The 15,764-nt window shown below is 46.0% G+C and overlaps 1 protein-coding gene across 5 annotated transcripts in view; it reads left to right on the top strand.

Moving 5' to 3' along the window:
* PPARD (peroxisome proliferator activated receptor delta) overlaps positions 1–15,764 on the top strand; it is a 154,616-nt gene that overhangs the window by 70,232 nt on the left and 68,620 nt on the right. Inside the window, exon 2 of one of the 5 annotated variants that reach the window (XM_069756602.1) lies at positions 15,097–15,307. The exons of the other annotated variants lie outside the window; for them this stretch is intronic. Within the exon in view, the coding sequence (XP_069612703.1) occupies positions 15,221–15,307 (87 nt within the window). The 5' untranslated portion in view covers positions 15,097–15,220. The remainder of the gene's footprint in view (positions 1–15,096; positions 15,308–15,764) is intronic. 5 annotated transcript variants of the gene reach the window in all.

Below are 15,764 nucleotides of genomic sequence, written 5' to 3'. Positions count from 1 at the left end.
CGCTACTTCTCCCCCCTGGTCTGACATAGCTTCTCCCCTTGCTAACCTTATAGGGGCCGGCGTCTCTCCTCCGGAGTTTGCAGCAGTTCCTCCGATGCATCGCTCGGCACTTTTCAGTGTCCTCACTTCTGGCTCCGCTGTACTGCATCTTCACTTCCAGCGTTCCTCTCGCAGTGCGGCACCCATTTCCTTCTTCGCGCTCTTTCCGGCTCGCTCTGCCCACTAAGGTCTGTCTCCTCCTCGCACTCCAAGCGGTGCGGCAATGGCGGCAGTTTTGGCAGAAATTCACGATGCACAGTCTCTTAATAAATCACAGTTTAGGCACAGTCTCTAAGGAACACATGACTCAATAGTAACATAGTAACATAGTTAGTAAGGCCGAAAAAAGACATTTGTCCATCCAGTTCAGCCTATATTCCATCATAATAAGTACCCAGATCTACGTCCTTCTACAGAACCTAATAATTGTATGATACAATATTGTTCTGCTCCAGGAAGACATCCAGGCCTCTCTTGAACCCCTCGACTGAGTTCGCCATCACCACCTCCTCAGGCAAGCAATTCCAGATTCTCACTGCCCTAACAGTAAAGAATCCTCTTCTATGTTGGTGGAAAAACCTTCTCTCCTCCAGACGCAAAGAATGCCCCCTTGTGCCCATCACCTTCCTTGGTATAAACAGATCCTCAGCGAGATATTTGTATTGTCCCCTTATATACTTATACATGGTTATTAGATCGCCCCTCAGTCGTCTTTTTTTCTAGACTAAATAATCCTAATTTCGCTAATCTATCTGGGTATTGTAGTTCTCCCATCCCCTTTATTAATTTTGTTGCCCTCCTTTGTACTCTCTCTAGTTCCATTATATCCTTCCTGAGCACCGGTGCCCAAAACTGGACACAGTACTCCATGTGCGGTCTAACTAGGGATTTGTACAGAGGCAGTATAATGCTCTCATCATGTGTATCCAGACCTCTTTTAATGCACCCCATGATCCTGTTTGCCTTGGCAGCTGCTGCCTGGCACTGGCTGCTCCAGTTAAGTTTATCATTAACTAGGATCCCCAAGTCCTTCTCCCTGTCAGATTTACCCAGTGGTTTCCCGTTCAGTGTGTAATGGTGATATTGATTCCCTCTTCCCATGTGTATAACCTTACATTTATCATTGTTAAACCTCATCTGCCACCTTTCAGCCCAAGTTTCCAACTTATCCAGATCCATCTGTAGCAGAATACTATCTTCTCTTGTATTAACTGCTTTACATAGTTTTGTATCATCTGCAAATATCGATATTTTACTGTGTAAACCTTCTACCAGATCATTAATGAATATGTTGAAGAGAACAGGTCCCAATACTGACCCCTGCGGTACCCCACTGGTCACAGCGACCCAGTTAGAGACTATACCATTTATAACCACCCTCTGCTTTCTATCACTAAGCCAGTTACTAACCCATTTACACACATTTTCCCCCAGACCAAGCATTCTCATTTTGTGTACCAACCTCTTGTGCGGCACGGTATCAAACGCTTTGGAAAAATCGAGATATACCACGTCCAATGACTCACCGTGGTCCAGTCTATAGCTTACCTCTTCATAAAAACTGATTAGATTGGTTTGACAGGAGCGATTTCTCATAAACCCATGCTGATATGGAGTTAAACAGTTATTCTCATTGAGATAATCCAGAATAACATCCCTCAGAAACCCTTCAAATATTTTACCAACAATAGAGGTTAGACTTACTGGCCTATAATTTCCAGGTTCACTTTTAGAGCCCTTTTTGAATATTGGCACCACATTTGCTATGCGCCAGTCCTGCGGAACAGACCCTGTCGCTAAAGAGTCACTAAAAATAAGAAATAATGGTTTATCTATTACATTACTTAGTTCTCTTAGTACTCGTGGGTGTATACCATCCGGACCCGGAGATTTATCTATTTTAATCTTATTTAGCCGGTTTCGCACCTCTTCTTGGGTTAGATTGGTGACCCTTAATATAGGGTTTTCATTGTTTCTTGGGATTTCACCTAGCATTTCATTTTCCACCGTGAATACCGTGGAGAAGAAGGTGTTTAATATGTTAGCTTTTTCCTCGTCATCTACAACCATTCTTTCCTCACTATTTTTTAAGGGGCCTACATTTTCAGTTTTTATTCTTTTACTATTGATATAGTTGAAGAACAGTTTGGGATTAGTTTTACTCTCCTTAGCAATGTGCTTCTCTGTTTCTGTTTGGACTGGGTCAGTCCATTCTGTTCATTACGCCAAGATGAGTCGCCCTGCCAGGGCCGTGGGGTACTCGGTACCGGGTCCAATACTTAAGGGGACGTGTCACGGCAGCGACCCTGTCCGTGGCCCTGGGCGTCCATGCAAAAGGGAATAGTCTTTAAAGCGAATAAAGTTTATGTTCGTGACGCCACCTGTGGTATTCGGTCAGTGGGGACTGACGCTGCTTTAAGGGGTCCTCTGGGGTGATGTTATGGCAGCTAGATGGTATAACTTCTCACAGGTGAAGTATAACCCCAGGGCTCCCGATGTGTAGATGGAAGATGGTGGAACGTGCAGTAAAGAACAAGGACACAGGTTTGCAGTCTCTTTCCCTTGTTTACTGAAGACTTCAGGCAGCCACAGTCCAGGGCACCAGATCACAGGGCAGGCAGGGTCCGGCCGGCTTGGAAGTGAATCCAGAGTCCCCTTTACCAGGTGGAGTTAAAAGCCTTCCTCTAACCCGGTGGTGTTGCAGTCCCTTACTGCCTATGGCTTCAGATAAGGTCTTCACAGTTCTTCTCTCTGTCCCCTGTATAGGATAGGACATAACCTGTATGACCGGTGACTTGAGCCTGTTTATAGGGACTCTAGCACGCCCCCGGGCTCTAAAGGTGTCACCGTGTCTTCAGGTGTGTGTGGGGACAGAAAACTTGCAATTCAGCTGTCCTGCAGGTCTCTCGTAGAGTACTCACAACCTCGGTGGTCCGACAACCTATTATCTGCCCTTCAGAGGGAGGCAGCCTGATCTTAGCTGGTCTCCCCTGATGTTACTCTCCTGTGCTTCGCTCCCTGCACACTCACTGTACAATGTTCGGCTTTCTGTATGTCTCTTCCTCCAGGGGCTGCAGTACTTCAGACAACAGGCCCCTTCAGACCTTCTCACACTCTATGTCGGTCTGCTCTCTTCTGTGTCTCTCACTTTCTGAACTAAAACTGAAACTAAACTCTCCCTCCAGAACAGAATGTTCTGACCCAAGAAGCCCAATCTAACCCAAGAAGAGGTGCGAAACCGGCTAAATAAGATTAAAATAGATAAATCTCCGGGTCCGGATGGCATACACCCACGAGTACTAAGAGAACTAAGTAATGTAATAGATAAACCATTATTTCTTATTTTTAGGGACTCTATAGCGACAGGGTCTGTTCCGCAGGATTGGCGCATAGCAAATGTGGTGCCAATATTCAAAAAGGGCTCTAAAAGTGAACCTGGAAATTATAGGCCAGTAAGTCTAACCTCTATTGTTGGTAAAATATTTGAAGGGTTTCTGAGGGATGTTATTCTGGATTATCTCAATGAGAATAACTGTTTAACTCCATATCAGCATGGGTTTATGAGAAATCGCTCCTGTCAAACCAATCTAATCAGTTTTTATGAAGAGGTAAGCTATAGGCTGGACCACGGTGAGTCATTGGACGTGGTATATCTCGATTTTTCCAAAGCGTTTGATACCGTGCCGCACAAGAGGTTGGTACACAAAATGAGAATGCTTGGTCTGGGGGAAATTGTGTGTAAATGGGTTAGTAACTGGCTTAGTGATAGAAAGCAGAGGGTGGTTATAAATGGTATAGTCTCTAACTGGGTCGCTGTGACCAGTGGGGTACCGCAGGGGTCAGTATTGGGACCTGTTCTCTTCAACATATTCATTAATGATCTGGTAGAAGGTTTACACAGTAAAATATCGATATTTGCTGATGATACAAAACTATGTAAAGCAGTTAATACAAGAGAAGATAGTATTCTGCTACAGATGGATCTGGATAAGTTGGAAACTTGGGCTGAAAGGTGGCAGATGAGGTTTAACAATGATAAATGTAAGGTTATACACATGGGAAGAAGGAATCAATGTCACCATTACACACTGAATGGGAAACCACTGGGTAAATCTGACAGGGAGAAGGACTTGGGGATCCTAGTTAATGATAAACTTACCTGGAGCAGCCAGTGCCAGGCAGCAGCTGCCAAGGCAAACAGGATCATGGGGTGCATTAAAAGAGGTCTGGATACACATGATGAGAGCATTATACTGCCTCTGTACAAATCCCTAGTTAGACCGCACATGGAGTACTGTGTCCAGTTTTGGGCACCGGTGCTCAGGAAGGATATAATGGAACTAGAGAGAGTACAAAGGAGGGCAACAAAATTAATAAAGGGGATGGAGAACTACAATACCCAGATAGATTAGCGAAATTAGGATTATTTAGTCTAGAAAAAAGACGACCGAGGGGCGATCTAATAACCATGTATAAGTATATAAGGGGACAATACAAATATCTCGCTGAGGATCTGTTTATACCAAGGAAGGTGACGGGCACAAGGGGGCATTCTTTGCGTCTGGAGGAGAGAAGGTTTTTCCACCAACATAGAAGAGGATTCTTTACTGTTAGGGCAGTGAGAATCTGGAATTGCTTGCCTGAGGAGGTGGTGATGGCGAACTCAGTCGAGGGGTTCAAGAGAGGCCTGGATGTCTTCCTGGAGCAGAACAATATTGTATCATACAATTAGGTTCTGTAGAAGGACGTAGATCTGGTGATTTATTATGATGGAATATAGGCTGAACTGGATGGACAAATGTCTTTTTTCGGCCTTACTAACTATGTTACTAATGTCTTTCTAGGGGAGTTCACCTTAAACAGGTTTAGAGCTCCTCCTTCTGGCCTGGAGTGTGAACATGTTGTATGCATTGTGGTTACCTGATAAAAGATCTCCTTCGTCGCTTCCAAATGTAACATCACTCTCCCCGTGAGGAAAGCAATGCTACTGTGATGACCAGGACCCTGGGGCGCCACACTACACGTATGACCTTCCTAGAAGTGGGGGCGGAAGTGAGCGTGTGAGAACGAAAGCAGGGGGTAGTGGCTTTAGCGGGGACGGTCCGAAGCAATGAGGTACCCACCCTGCCAGCAGCCGAGCCAGAGTGGGCCCACGAATTACAGCAGGAAATTCGAGAAACTAGGGCAGAAATATGGAGCTTAAGAGAAGCTCTTGCTTCTACCTTGGAATCCAATCCCATACCCTGGGGTAACTTACAGCAGGAGATAAGAGAAATTAGAGGAGCGATACGAAGCGTATGAAAAAGTCAAGCAGCAACCCCAGAATCTAATCCTATATCCTGGGATGAAGAACAATTACACAGGGGGTATGCCACTCCTGGGGGACAGCAATACATACTGAAGCGCCCACCAGACAGGCTCAGAAGTGAGTGTTGCACTTGTGGAAAAAAGGAGTTGCCCAACACGATGCAGCCAACTACGAAGATTTGCCTACTCCTCCAACGGTCCTACCCACTGGAGAGAATACTGCACCTGGAGGAGACAGTCCTTGGACAGGAAAGCCCATCCCCGTGGAACAGATTGGAGAGTGAAGGTCCACCCATTATAGAGTGACCATAGAGGAGGGACTGAGACCTGGAAGAAATGGAATGGTGAGCAGAAGGGAACCTCCCCTAGAGCAAGGCAGAGACATGGCGCCGAATGCTGAGAAGTGAGGGAGAAGGCATAATTTGCCTGCAGCGAGATGTCTGCGTTACTCAGGAGCATGGAAGTGAATCAGGTGTGCATCAAGGAAGTTGAAGATGAAGAGGCGGAGGTAGGGCTCACACCTAGTGCGCAGTCAGATGGCTTAGTGGAGGAGGACATTGAATGCCATGTAGGAGAGCCAGATGTCAAAATTCTACATGAGGTACCTGAAGTTCTGAGTACTCCTGACAAGAAAATTCAAGAGGTGCCTCAAAGTACTCAGTGTGTCCACACTGGTGTCCCGCCTATGCAATATATGCAGAACAATTTTCTTTGGCAAAACATAGTGCAAGAGAAGCAGATATGGGTGTGAAAACTGTGTGCATTAGGCCCACCTACGAAGAACATTAAGGGGCACGAAGGGCTGTTGGTATGGCGAGTTAAAGGAGAGCGGGAGTGTAGAGAAGAAGGGCTGTAGGTGCTAACAGGGCTCCAGGTCCAGAACTGCTGGGGCCACACCTATTGTTGCAGGAGGGAAGGAAATTGAGAATGGAGACCCATGACCTGAGAGAGGGTGCGTGGTGAGTCAGTAGAGTATAAGGAGGTTTGTGCGGGAAGAGAGAGGGGATTCCCACTGGAGGGCTGAGCGAGTGAGGACCTGCACCGCGCTGCAAATAGGTATAAGTTGCGAGGCAATGATAAGGGTCGGGTGCAGCAAGGATCTGGGGAGCGTCGCCGGGCGTGCAGGGCAGAACACGCTGAGCGGGAGATTGTTGTGTGAGACTCCTGACTGCAGAGCACACCAAGTGGGAGATTGTTGTGTGAGACTCGTGACTGCAGAGCACGACGAGCGGGAGTTTGTTGTTAAAGGCTCCCGTCTGCAGAGCAGTGTGATGGACTAGGGGCTCAGCGGGCAAAATCGGTGACCTCCTGCTGCAGCCAGAAGTGAGACCGTATGTTGGGCGGGGAAGCCTGAAGATGCAACACCGGCCTCTGCCGGCATATCATCACCTATCAGACTCCAAGAGAGTAACGGACAATGGAGCCACGATAAGTGAAACCAATAAAAAGATGGTTGAGTTAAAATAATGATTATCTTGTTTAACCTGCATCCCTTTATCTGAATTTCTCTTGTTATCTCCCTGTGAGGAGTTTATTAGTGTGTTTGATCGGGACCCAAGAAGTATCGTTTCTCCTTGCGGAGAGTGACATGATAAGCATGTCGAGGTGAGGAGACTTAAAGCTGCAATGCTCCTCTGGGAAATATGCAAATTGTCTCTTCAGAGAGGAAGAGGACTAGAACTCTAGTGCCACCTATTGGAAGTAGCAGTCCTAACAGTCAATGTCGACCCTTTAACGAGCCTTGTCACATGACTTAGGATAATAGCCAAACCAGAATCTCAATTTGCAGACACTGTGTTTCGGGGTACTGCCCCTCGTCAGTGCAAAGTGGAGATCTGGTTTGGCTGATTGAGAGGCGTCTGACCGGGATCCAAGAAGTATCGTTTCTCCTTGCGGAGAGTGACATGATAAGCATGTCGAGGTGAGGAGACTTAAAGCCGCAATGCTCCTCTGGGAAATATGCAAATTGTCTCATCAGAGAGGAAGAGGACTAGAACTCTAGTGCCACCTATGTTTGATAAAGCAAATAATAGTTAACCCCTGCTCTGCGCCTCTGTTTCAATAGATACGAGATCCTGTCTTATATACACTTCTCCTGTATATACTTCACTTTTCTTTATTTTATTATTTCTTCCATGTCACCAGGACTATGAAGTGCAACACACTTTTATGGATGCAGACATACATGGTGCATGTGCTGCAATTAACAGACACTGGTTACACCTGATTGGGAATATATATACAGCTCTGGCAAAAATTAAGAGACCACTGCAAAATATTCAGTTTGTCTGATTTTTTTTCTCTCTATAGATATATTTTTGAGTAAAATGTAAATTGTTCTTTTGTTCTATAAACGTCTGACAACATGCCTCCGAATTTCCAAATAATAAATTTTGTATTTTTTCCTGACAAAGAAAAATGGTCAAAATAAAAAAACAGTGCTCTCAGACCTCAAATAATACAAAGAAAACAAGTTCATAATCATTTAGAAACAATAATACTAATGTTCTAACTCATGAAGAGTTCAGAAATCAATATTTTGTGGAATAACCATGATATTTAAGCACAGCTTTAATGTGTCTTGGCATGCATTCCACCAGTCTTTCACACTGCTTCTGGCGCAGAAATTTAAGTAGTTCTTCTTTGTTTGATGGCTTATGACTATCTATCATCCTCTTGATGGCATTCTAGAGGTTTTCAATGGGTTCAGGTCTGGAGATTGGGTTGCCCATGACAGGGTTTTGATGTGGTAGTCTCTTAATTTTTGCCAGAGCTGTATATGAGAAATAATACTATGAGAAATAAGGTAATTGTTTGTGATAATTCTAAGTGATATGTGTGGAGAAAACCAGGCACTGCTCATCACCTGACCAATACAACCCCAACAGTGAAACATGGTGGTGGCAACATCATGCTATGGGGGTGGCTTTCAGCTGCAGGGACAGGATGACTGGTTGTCATTGCAGGAAACATGAATGTGGCCAAGTGCAGATATATCCTGGATGAAAACCTCTTCCAGAGTGCTCTGGACCTCAGACTTGGCCGAAGGTTCACCTTCCAACAAGACAATGACCCTAAGCACACAGCTAAAATAACAAAGGAGTGGCTTCAGAACAACTCTGTGACCATTGTTGACTGGCCTAGCCAGAGCCCTGACCTAAACCAAATTGAGCATCTCTGGAGAGACCTGAAAATGGCTGTCCACCAAAGTTCACATCCAACCTGACGGAACTGGAGAAGATCTAAAGAATGGATCCCCAAATCCAGGTGTGAAAAGCTTGTTGCATCATTCCAAAGAAGACTCATGGCTGTACTAGCTCAAAAGGGTGCTTCTACTTTTAATAAATTTGCAAAAAATACTACATTTCTGTTTTTTTTTTCAGTCAAGATGCTGTGCAGAGTGTACATTAATGAGAAAAAAATGAACTTTTTTGAATTTACCAAATGGCTGCAATGAAGCAAAGAGTGAAAAATGTAAAGGGGTATGAATACTTTCCTTACCCACTGTATATACAGTATACATCTCTTTCAAAAATTAAGAGACCACCACATCAAAACCCTGTCATGGGCAGCCCAATTTCCAGACCTGAACCCATTGAAAACCTCAGGAATGTAATCAAGAGGATGATGGAAAGTCAGAAGCCATCAAACAAAGAAGAACTGCTTAAATTTTTGTGCCAGAAGACTGGTGAACAGCATGCGAAGACGCATGAAAGCTGTGATTTAAAAATCATGGTTATTCCACAAAATATTGTTTTCTGAACTCTTCCTGAGTTCAAACATTAGTATTGTTGGTTCTAAATGATTATGAACTTTTTTTCTTTGCATTATTTGAGGTCTGAAAGCACTGTTTTTTTTTAAATGTTGACCATTTCTCCTTTTCAGAAAAAAAAATACAAAATGTATTGTTTGGAAATTCGGAGACATATTGGCAGAAGTTTATTGAATAAACAAACAATTTACATTTTACTCAAAAATATACCTATAAAGAGAAAAATCAGTCAAACTGAACATTTTGCAGTGGTCACTTAATTTTTGCCAGAGCTGTATATATATACATATACATATATAAGGAACACTTAAACAACAGAATAAACTCCAAGTAAATCAAACTTCTGTGAAATCAAACTGTCCACTTAGGAAGCAACACTGTTTGACAATCAATTTCACATGTTGTTGTGCAAATGGAATAGACAACAGATGGAAATTATTGGCAATTATCAAGACACACTCAATAAAGGAGTGGTTCTGCCGGTGGGGACCACAGACCACATCTCAGTACCAATGCTTTCTGGCTGATGTTTTGGTCACTTTTGAATGCTGGTTGTGCTTTTACACTTGTGGTAGCATGAGACGGACTCTACAACCCACACAAGTGGCTCAGGTAGTGCAGCTCATCCAGGATGGCACATCATTGCGAGCTGTGGCAAGAAGGTTTGCTGTGTCTGTCAGCATAGTGTCCAGAGGCTGGAGGTGCTACCAGGACACAGGCCAGTACACCAGGAGATGTGGAGGGGGCCGTAGGAGGGCAACAACCCAACAGCAGGACCGCTACCTCAGCCTTTGTGCAAGGAGGAACAGGAGGAGCACTGTCAGAGCCCTGCAAAATGACCTCCAGCAGGCCACAAATGTCCATATATCTGCACAAATGTTTACAAACTGACTCCATGAGGATGGTCTGAGTGTCTGACATCCACAGATGGGGGTTGTGCTCACAGCCCAACACCATGCAGGATGCTGGGCATTTGCCACAACACCAGGATTGGCAAATTCTCCACTGGCGCCCTGTGCTCTTCACAGATGAAAGCAGGTTCACACTGAGCACATGTGACAGACATGACAGAGGGTGGAGACGCTGTGGAGAGCGATCTGCTGCCTGCAACATCCTTCAGCATGACCAGTTTGGCAGTGGGTCAGTAATGGTGTGGGGTGGCATTTCTTTGGAGGGCTGCACAGCCCTCCATGTGCTTGCTAGAGGTAGACCGACTGCCATTAGGCACCGAGATGAGATCCTCAGACCCCTTGTGAGACCATATGCTGGCGCCAGAGGCATAGCTAGGGTTTTGGTCCAGGGAAGGTGAAGCTTCTGAGTGGGCTGCTAACCAGGTAACATTGATTACAACTCGGTGACGCGCCCTAATACTGGAGGAGAATCTCAGCAGATGACCACGCTGTTACTGAAAATAATCTCTATATAAAGACCAATATGGATATTACCGCCATATGGTCAGTGGTAGATACTAGTCCTACAGAACATATAACAGATCACTGCACAGTTACAGATAGTGTCTTACAGCTGACGTTCTTTCTGATGGAATTGTTCATTTTTCCTGTCTTTTCCATCTTGCCCAGACTGATATGACAACTTCTTCCAGCCAGGACTCGTCTGCAGAGAATACAATAAAGACACATTTCATTTCTCATATTCCAGCCCCATCACCATCTATTCCCAACTCCTCATCCTGCTGATACCCCAATACTAAGCCGCTGCTGCCGTATGTGTCGCTATTACTGCACCTGATACCCCAATACTGAGCCGCTGCTGCCGTATGTGTCCCTATTACTGCACCTGATACCCCAATACTGAGCTGCTGCTGCTGCCGTATGTGTCCATTTTACTGCCCCTGATACCCCAATACTGAGCCGCTGCTGCCGTATGTGTCCCTATTACTGCACCTGATACCCCAATACTGAGCTGCTGCTGCTGCCGTATGTGTCCCTATTACTGCACCTGATACCCCAACACTGAGCTGCTGCTGCCATATGTGTCCGTATTACTGCACCTGATACCCCAATACTGAGCCGCTGCTGCCATATGTGTCCCTATTATTCCACCTGATACCCCAATACTGAGCTGCTGCTGCCGTGTGTGTCCCTATTACTGCACCTGATACCCCAATACTGAGCCGCTGCTGCCGTATGTGTCCCTATTACTGCCCCTGATACCCCAATACTGAGCCGCTGCTGCCATATGTGTCCCTATTACTGAACCTGCTACCCCAATACTGAGCTGCTGCTGCCGCATGTGTCCCTATTACTGCACCTGATACCCCAATACTGAGCCTCTGCTGCCGTATGTGTCCCTATTACTGCACCTGATACCCCAATACTGAGCCTCTGCTGCCGTATGTGTCCCTATTACTGCACCTGATACCCCAATACTGAGCCGCTGCTGCCGTATGTGTCCCTATTACTGAACCTGCTACCCCAATACTGAGCTGCTGCTGCCGTATGTGTCCCTATTACTGCTCATGATACCCCAATACTGAGCCGCTGGCACCGTATGTGTCCCTATTACTGAACCTGCTACCCCAATACTGAGCTGATGCTGCCGTATGTGTCCCTATTACTGCTCCTGATACCCCAATACTGAGCCGCTGCTGCCGTATGTGTCCCTATTACTGCACCTGCTGTGTGGTTCTCTGTGCCCTCTAAATTCTAAAGCTCCCCTCTATAATATAGTAATGCCGGGTGCAAGTGCCCTAGAAAACAGTACCCATATTTTGCCCCTAGAAAGTAATATTGCCCTGTGTGCCCCTTTGATAGCCACAGTAACCTGAGTTCCCCTATAACAATAAGTGCCCACTTTACATTTAATAAAGTCCCAAGTCTCCCCCTGTACAGCTCCCCTTTACACAGCACGATGCTCTCTTATACACAGTATAAAGCACCCACACAGTATACTGACTCCTTAGTAGCCCCCAAACTGTTTGATGGCTCCAACAATGTATAACGACCCCCACACTGTAATCTCCATACTGTATGATGACCCCCTAGATAGCCTCCATATACAGTAGCATAATGCACCAAATAGTCCACAATATAGTATAATGCACTCCCTATAGGCAGACTCTATAGCAGGGGTGTCAAACTGCATTCCTCGAGGGCTGCAACCAGGTCATGTTTTCAGGATTTCCTTGTACTGCACAGGTGATAATTTAATCACTTACACACATAATGATTGCAGCACCTTGTGCAATGCTAAGGAAATCTTGAAAACACACATGGTTTGCGGCCCTCGAGGAATGCAGTTTGACACCCCTGCTCTATAGCATACGGCAGCCCCCATAGGCAGACCCTGTAATAAGGTATAGACAATATCCACTGATACATATTTGAAGTCAATCAGGGTATAATACCTCTATGACAAGGACACGATCATATTGATCACGGACACTCCCAAATACATATTTCCTACAAAGACTCATGGAGTAATGTCCACATTGAATGGGTAATAGAAATAGCTTTATTCAAAAATTTAACATAATCAAAAAATCCACAAACTGGTAACACAACAATAACATGTTAAAAGCAGCTTATCATGGACAAAGTACACACAAAGGGGGTCTTCATGCGTTAAGCCACATGAACAGGCAGACACTGAGTATATATAAGGGTACCGTCACATTTAGCGACGCTGCAGCGATCTAGACAACGATGCCGACTAGCACTTGCTTATTACTGTGATTTTTTTTACAACAGAGTGTTTTTTACCTCATTTTGCTCTTTTGTGTCTTCTTATTACAGGGTCTGCCTATAGAGATGCTGCCTTATTACAGCGCCTGACTATGGGGGTTGCCTTATTACAGAGTCTGACTATGGGGGTGCTGCCTTATTACAGGGTCTGCCACCTTATTACAGGGTCTGCTTATAGGGGTGCTGCCTTATTACAGGGTCTGACTATGGGAGCTGCCTTATTACAGAGTCTGACTATGGGGGTGCTGACCTCATTGTGCTCTTTTGTATCTTCAAGTTTCTTGATGGTGTGAACAGGTTCCTACAGACTTGTTCAATGGGCAAGTGGCCCATGTGTTTCTGGCCCTGTAATAAGGCGGCAGACCCTGTAATAAAGCAGCACCCCCATAGTCAGACTCTGTAGAAAGGCAGCCCCCATAGTCAGACACTGTAATAAGGCAGCACCCCTAGAGGCAGACCCTGTAATAAGGCGGCAGACCCTGTAATAAGGCAGCACCCCCATAGTCAGACCCTGTAATAAGGCAGCCCCCATAGTCAGACCATGTAATAAGGCAGCACCCCCATAGTCAGACCCTGTAATAAGGCAGCACCCCCATAGTCAGACCCTGTAATAAGGCAGCACCACTATAGGCATACCCTGTAATAAGGCAGCCCCCTATAGTCAGACCCTGTAATAAGGCAGCACCCCTATAGGCAGAGTCTGTAATAAGGCAGCCCCCCTATAGGCTGACCCTGTAATAAGGCAGCACCCCCATAGGCATACCCTGTAATAACACAGCACCCCCATAGTCAGACCCTGTAATAAGGCAGCACCCCTATAGGCAGACCCTGTAATAAGGCAACACCCCCATAGTCAGACCGTGTAATAAGGCAGCCCCCTATAGGCAGACCCTGTAATAAGGCAGCCCTCCTATAGGCAGACCCTGTAATAAGGCAGCACCCCTATAGGCAGACTCTGTAATAAGGCAGCACCCCTATAGGCAGACCCAGTAATAAGGCAGCACCCCTATCGGCAGACCTTGTAATAAGGCAGCACCCCTATAGGCAGACCCTGTAATAAGGCAGCACCCCTATAGGCAGACCCTGTAATAAGGCAGTACCCCTATAGGCAGACCCTGTAATAAGGCAGCCCCCCATAGGCAGACCCTGTAATAAGGCAGCAGCACGATTTAAAAAAAAAAAATACTCACCTCTCTTCTTCCTGGTTCCTGCGCTGCTCCCGCTGATCTCGTGACAGCGGGCACCGGGCAGTGACGTCATCGCACCCGCTGTCAGTGTCGGCGACGTCAGACGCCAACACTGACAGGGGGATGATGGGGGAAGGAGCGCAGCGCTCCTTCTCCCATCAATGCGATCAACTGTATCGGCTAAATGCCGGTACAGCTGATCTTCCGATGATGGCGGGGGGGCCCACTGCTGGCACCGTGCCCCCTCGCCTGCTCAGGGGCCCCATAGCGGCTGGGCGGCAGACCGAAGCAATACAACACCGGCTGCCGCCACCCTGAGGAAACTAACAGGTACGAACGCACCTCACATCACTATCAGGGCGACCCATCACCAGTATACTCCGCTGACAATTGGTTCACGACAGAATTTGCCAAGTTCTTCACACGACGTGAACTGGTTGCCAAGGGTCTCATGAAATTCACTGACCAAGCTGAAGGTTACAAAGCTTGGAAAGCTTCCTTCCAAAATGTCACTAGAGGCTTGGGGCTACAACACAGGGAAGAGTTATACTTGTTAGTCAAATACCTGGGAGAAGCAAACACGCAGTATGGATCAGAGACATTAATATAAACCATCCTGAGACTGGCCTCAAAGAGATCTGGAAGAGGCTGGATGAGTGTTATGGCTCAGCAGAGGTAATAGAAAGAGACTTGTTCAAAAGAATCGACGACTTCCCTAAAATATCTAACAAAGGTCTCCAGAAACTTAGAGAACTAAGCGACCTGCTAATGGAAGTTCAAGTTGCCAAATATGAAGACGACCTACAGGGACTTGCATTCCTCGACACAGCCAGAGGTGTTAACCCTATAGTCCAAAAGTTGCCCTACAATCTACAGGAGTGGTGGCTCACACATGGTTCCACATACAAATACAAACACAGTGTTCCATTTCCTCCCTTCTCCGTTTTTGTAGACTTTATACACCAACAAACGACAATTAGAAACGATCCCAGCTTTGACTTTGCAATGCCATATGCCACACCGTCACCACCTGCAAATCCACGCAGAGCATCTGTGGCAGTACACAAGACTTATGTTTCTTCTCCAGGTTCTAATTACAGGTCTGCTGGCTGCTCCCAATCAGAGACAAAGGTGCAGGACACTGACAACAGTGCCCACTTCATCAGAAGCCTCATCCTCTCCTGAAATGCAGAGCCTTCAAAGGAAAATCTATGCCAGATCACAGAAGCTTCCTGAAAGAAAACGGTATCTGCTACAAGTGCTGCTCATCCACAACTCATCTCGCCAAGGATTGCAAGGTCAGTGTAAAATGCACAGAATGTGGCACCACAGACCATAACACTGCTCTACACCCTGGCCTAGCTCTATGAAGTACCCAAAACACGCCAGCTGAAAGTGAGTATGGTGGGGAGGAAAGGAACACTGATACAGCTACGCCAGAGATCACTTCACAATGTACAGAAGTCTGCAAAGGGACAATAGACAGTAGGTCCTGTTCAAAAATATGCCTCGTCAGAGTATACCAAAAAGGCCATAGAGGCCAAGCTGTAAGACTCTATGCTATCTTGGATGATCAAAGTAATCGATCCTTGGCTAGATCAACATTCTTTGACCTCTTCAACATCAAAGGGCCAAGCACCCCTTACCCATTAAACACGTGTGCAGGTACTGTGACAATAGCAGGCATGAAAGCTACTGACTACCAAATCGAGTCCTTAGATGGACAATTCTGCCTACCGCTACCTACGATCATCG

This window comes from Ranitomeya imitator, chromosome 3 (assembly GCF_032444005.1).
Source record: "Ranitomeya imitator isolate aRanImi1 chromosome 3, aRanImi1.pri, whole genome shotgun sequence".
NCBI classification, from domain to species: Eukaryota; Metazoa; Chordata; class Amphibia; order Anura; family Dendrobatidae; genus Ranitomeya; species Ranitomeya imitator.
This window is presented reverse-complemented; position numbering and strand designations above follow the sequence as displayed.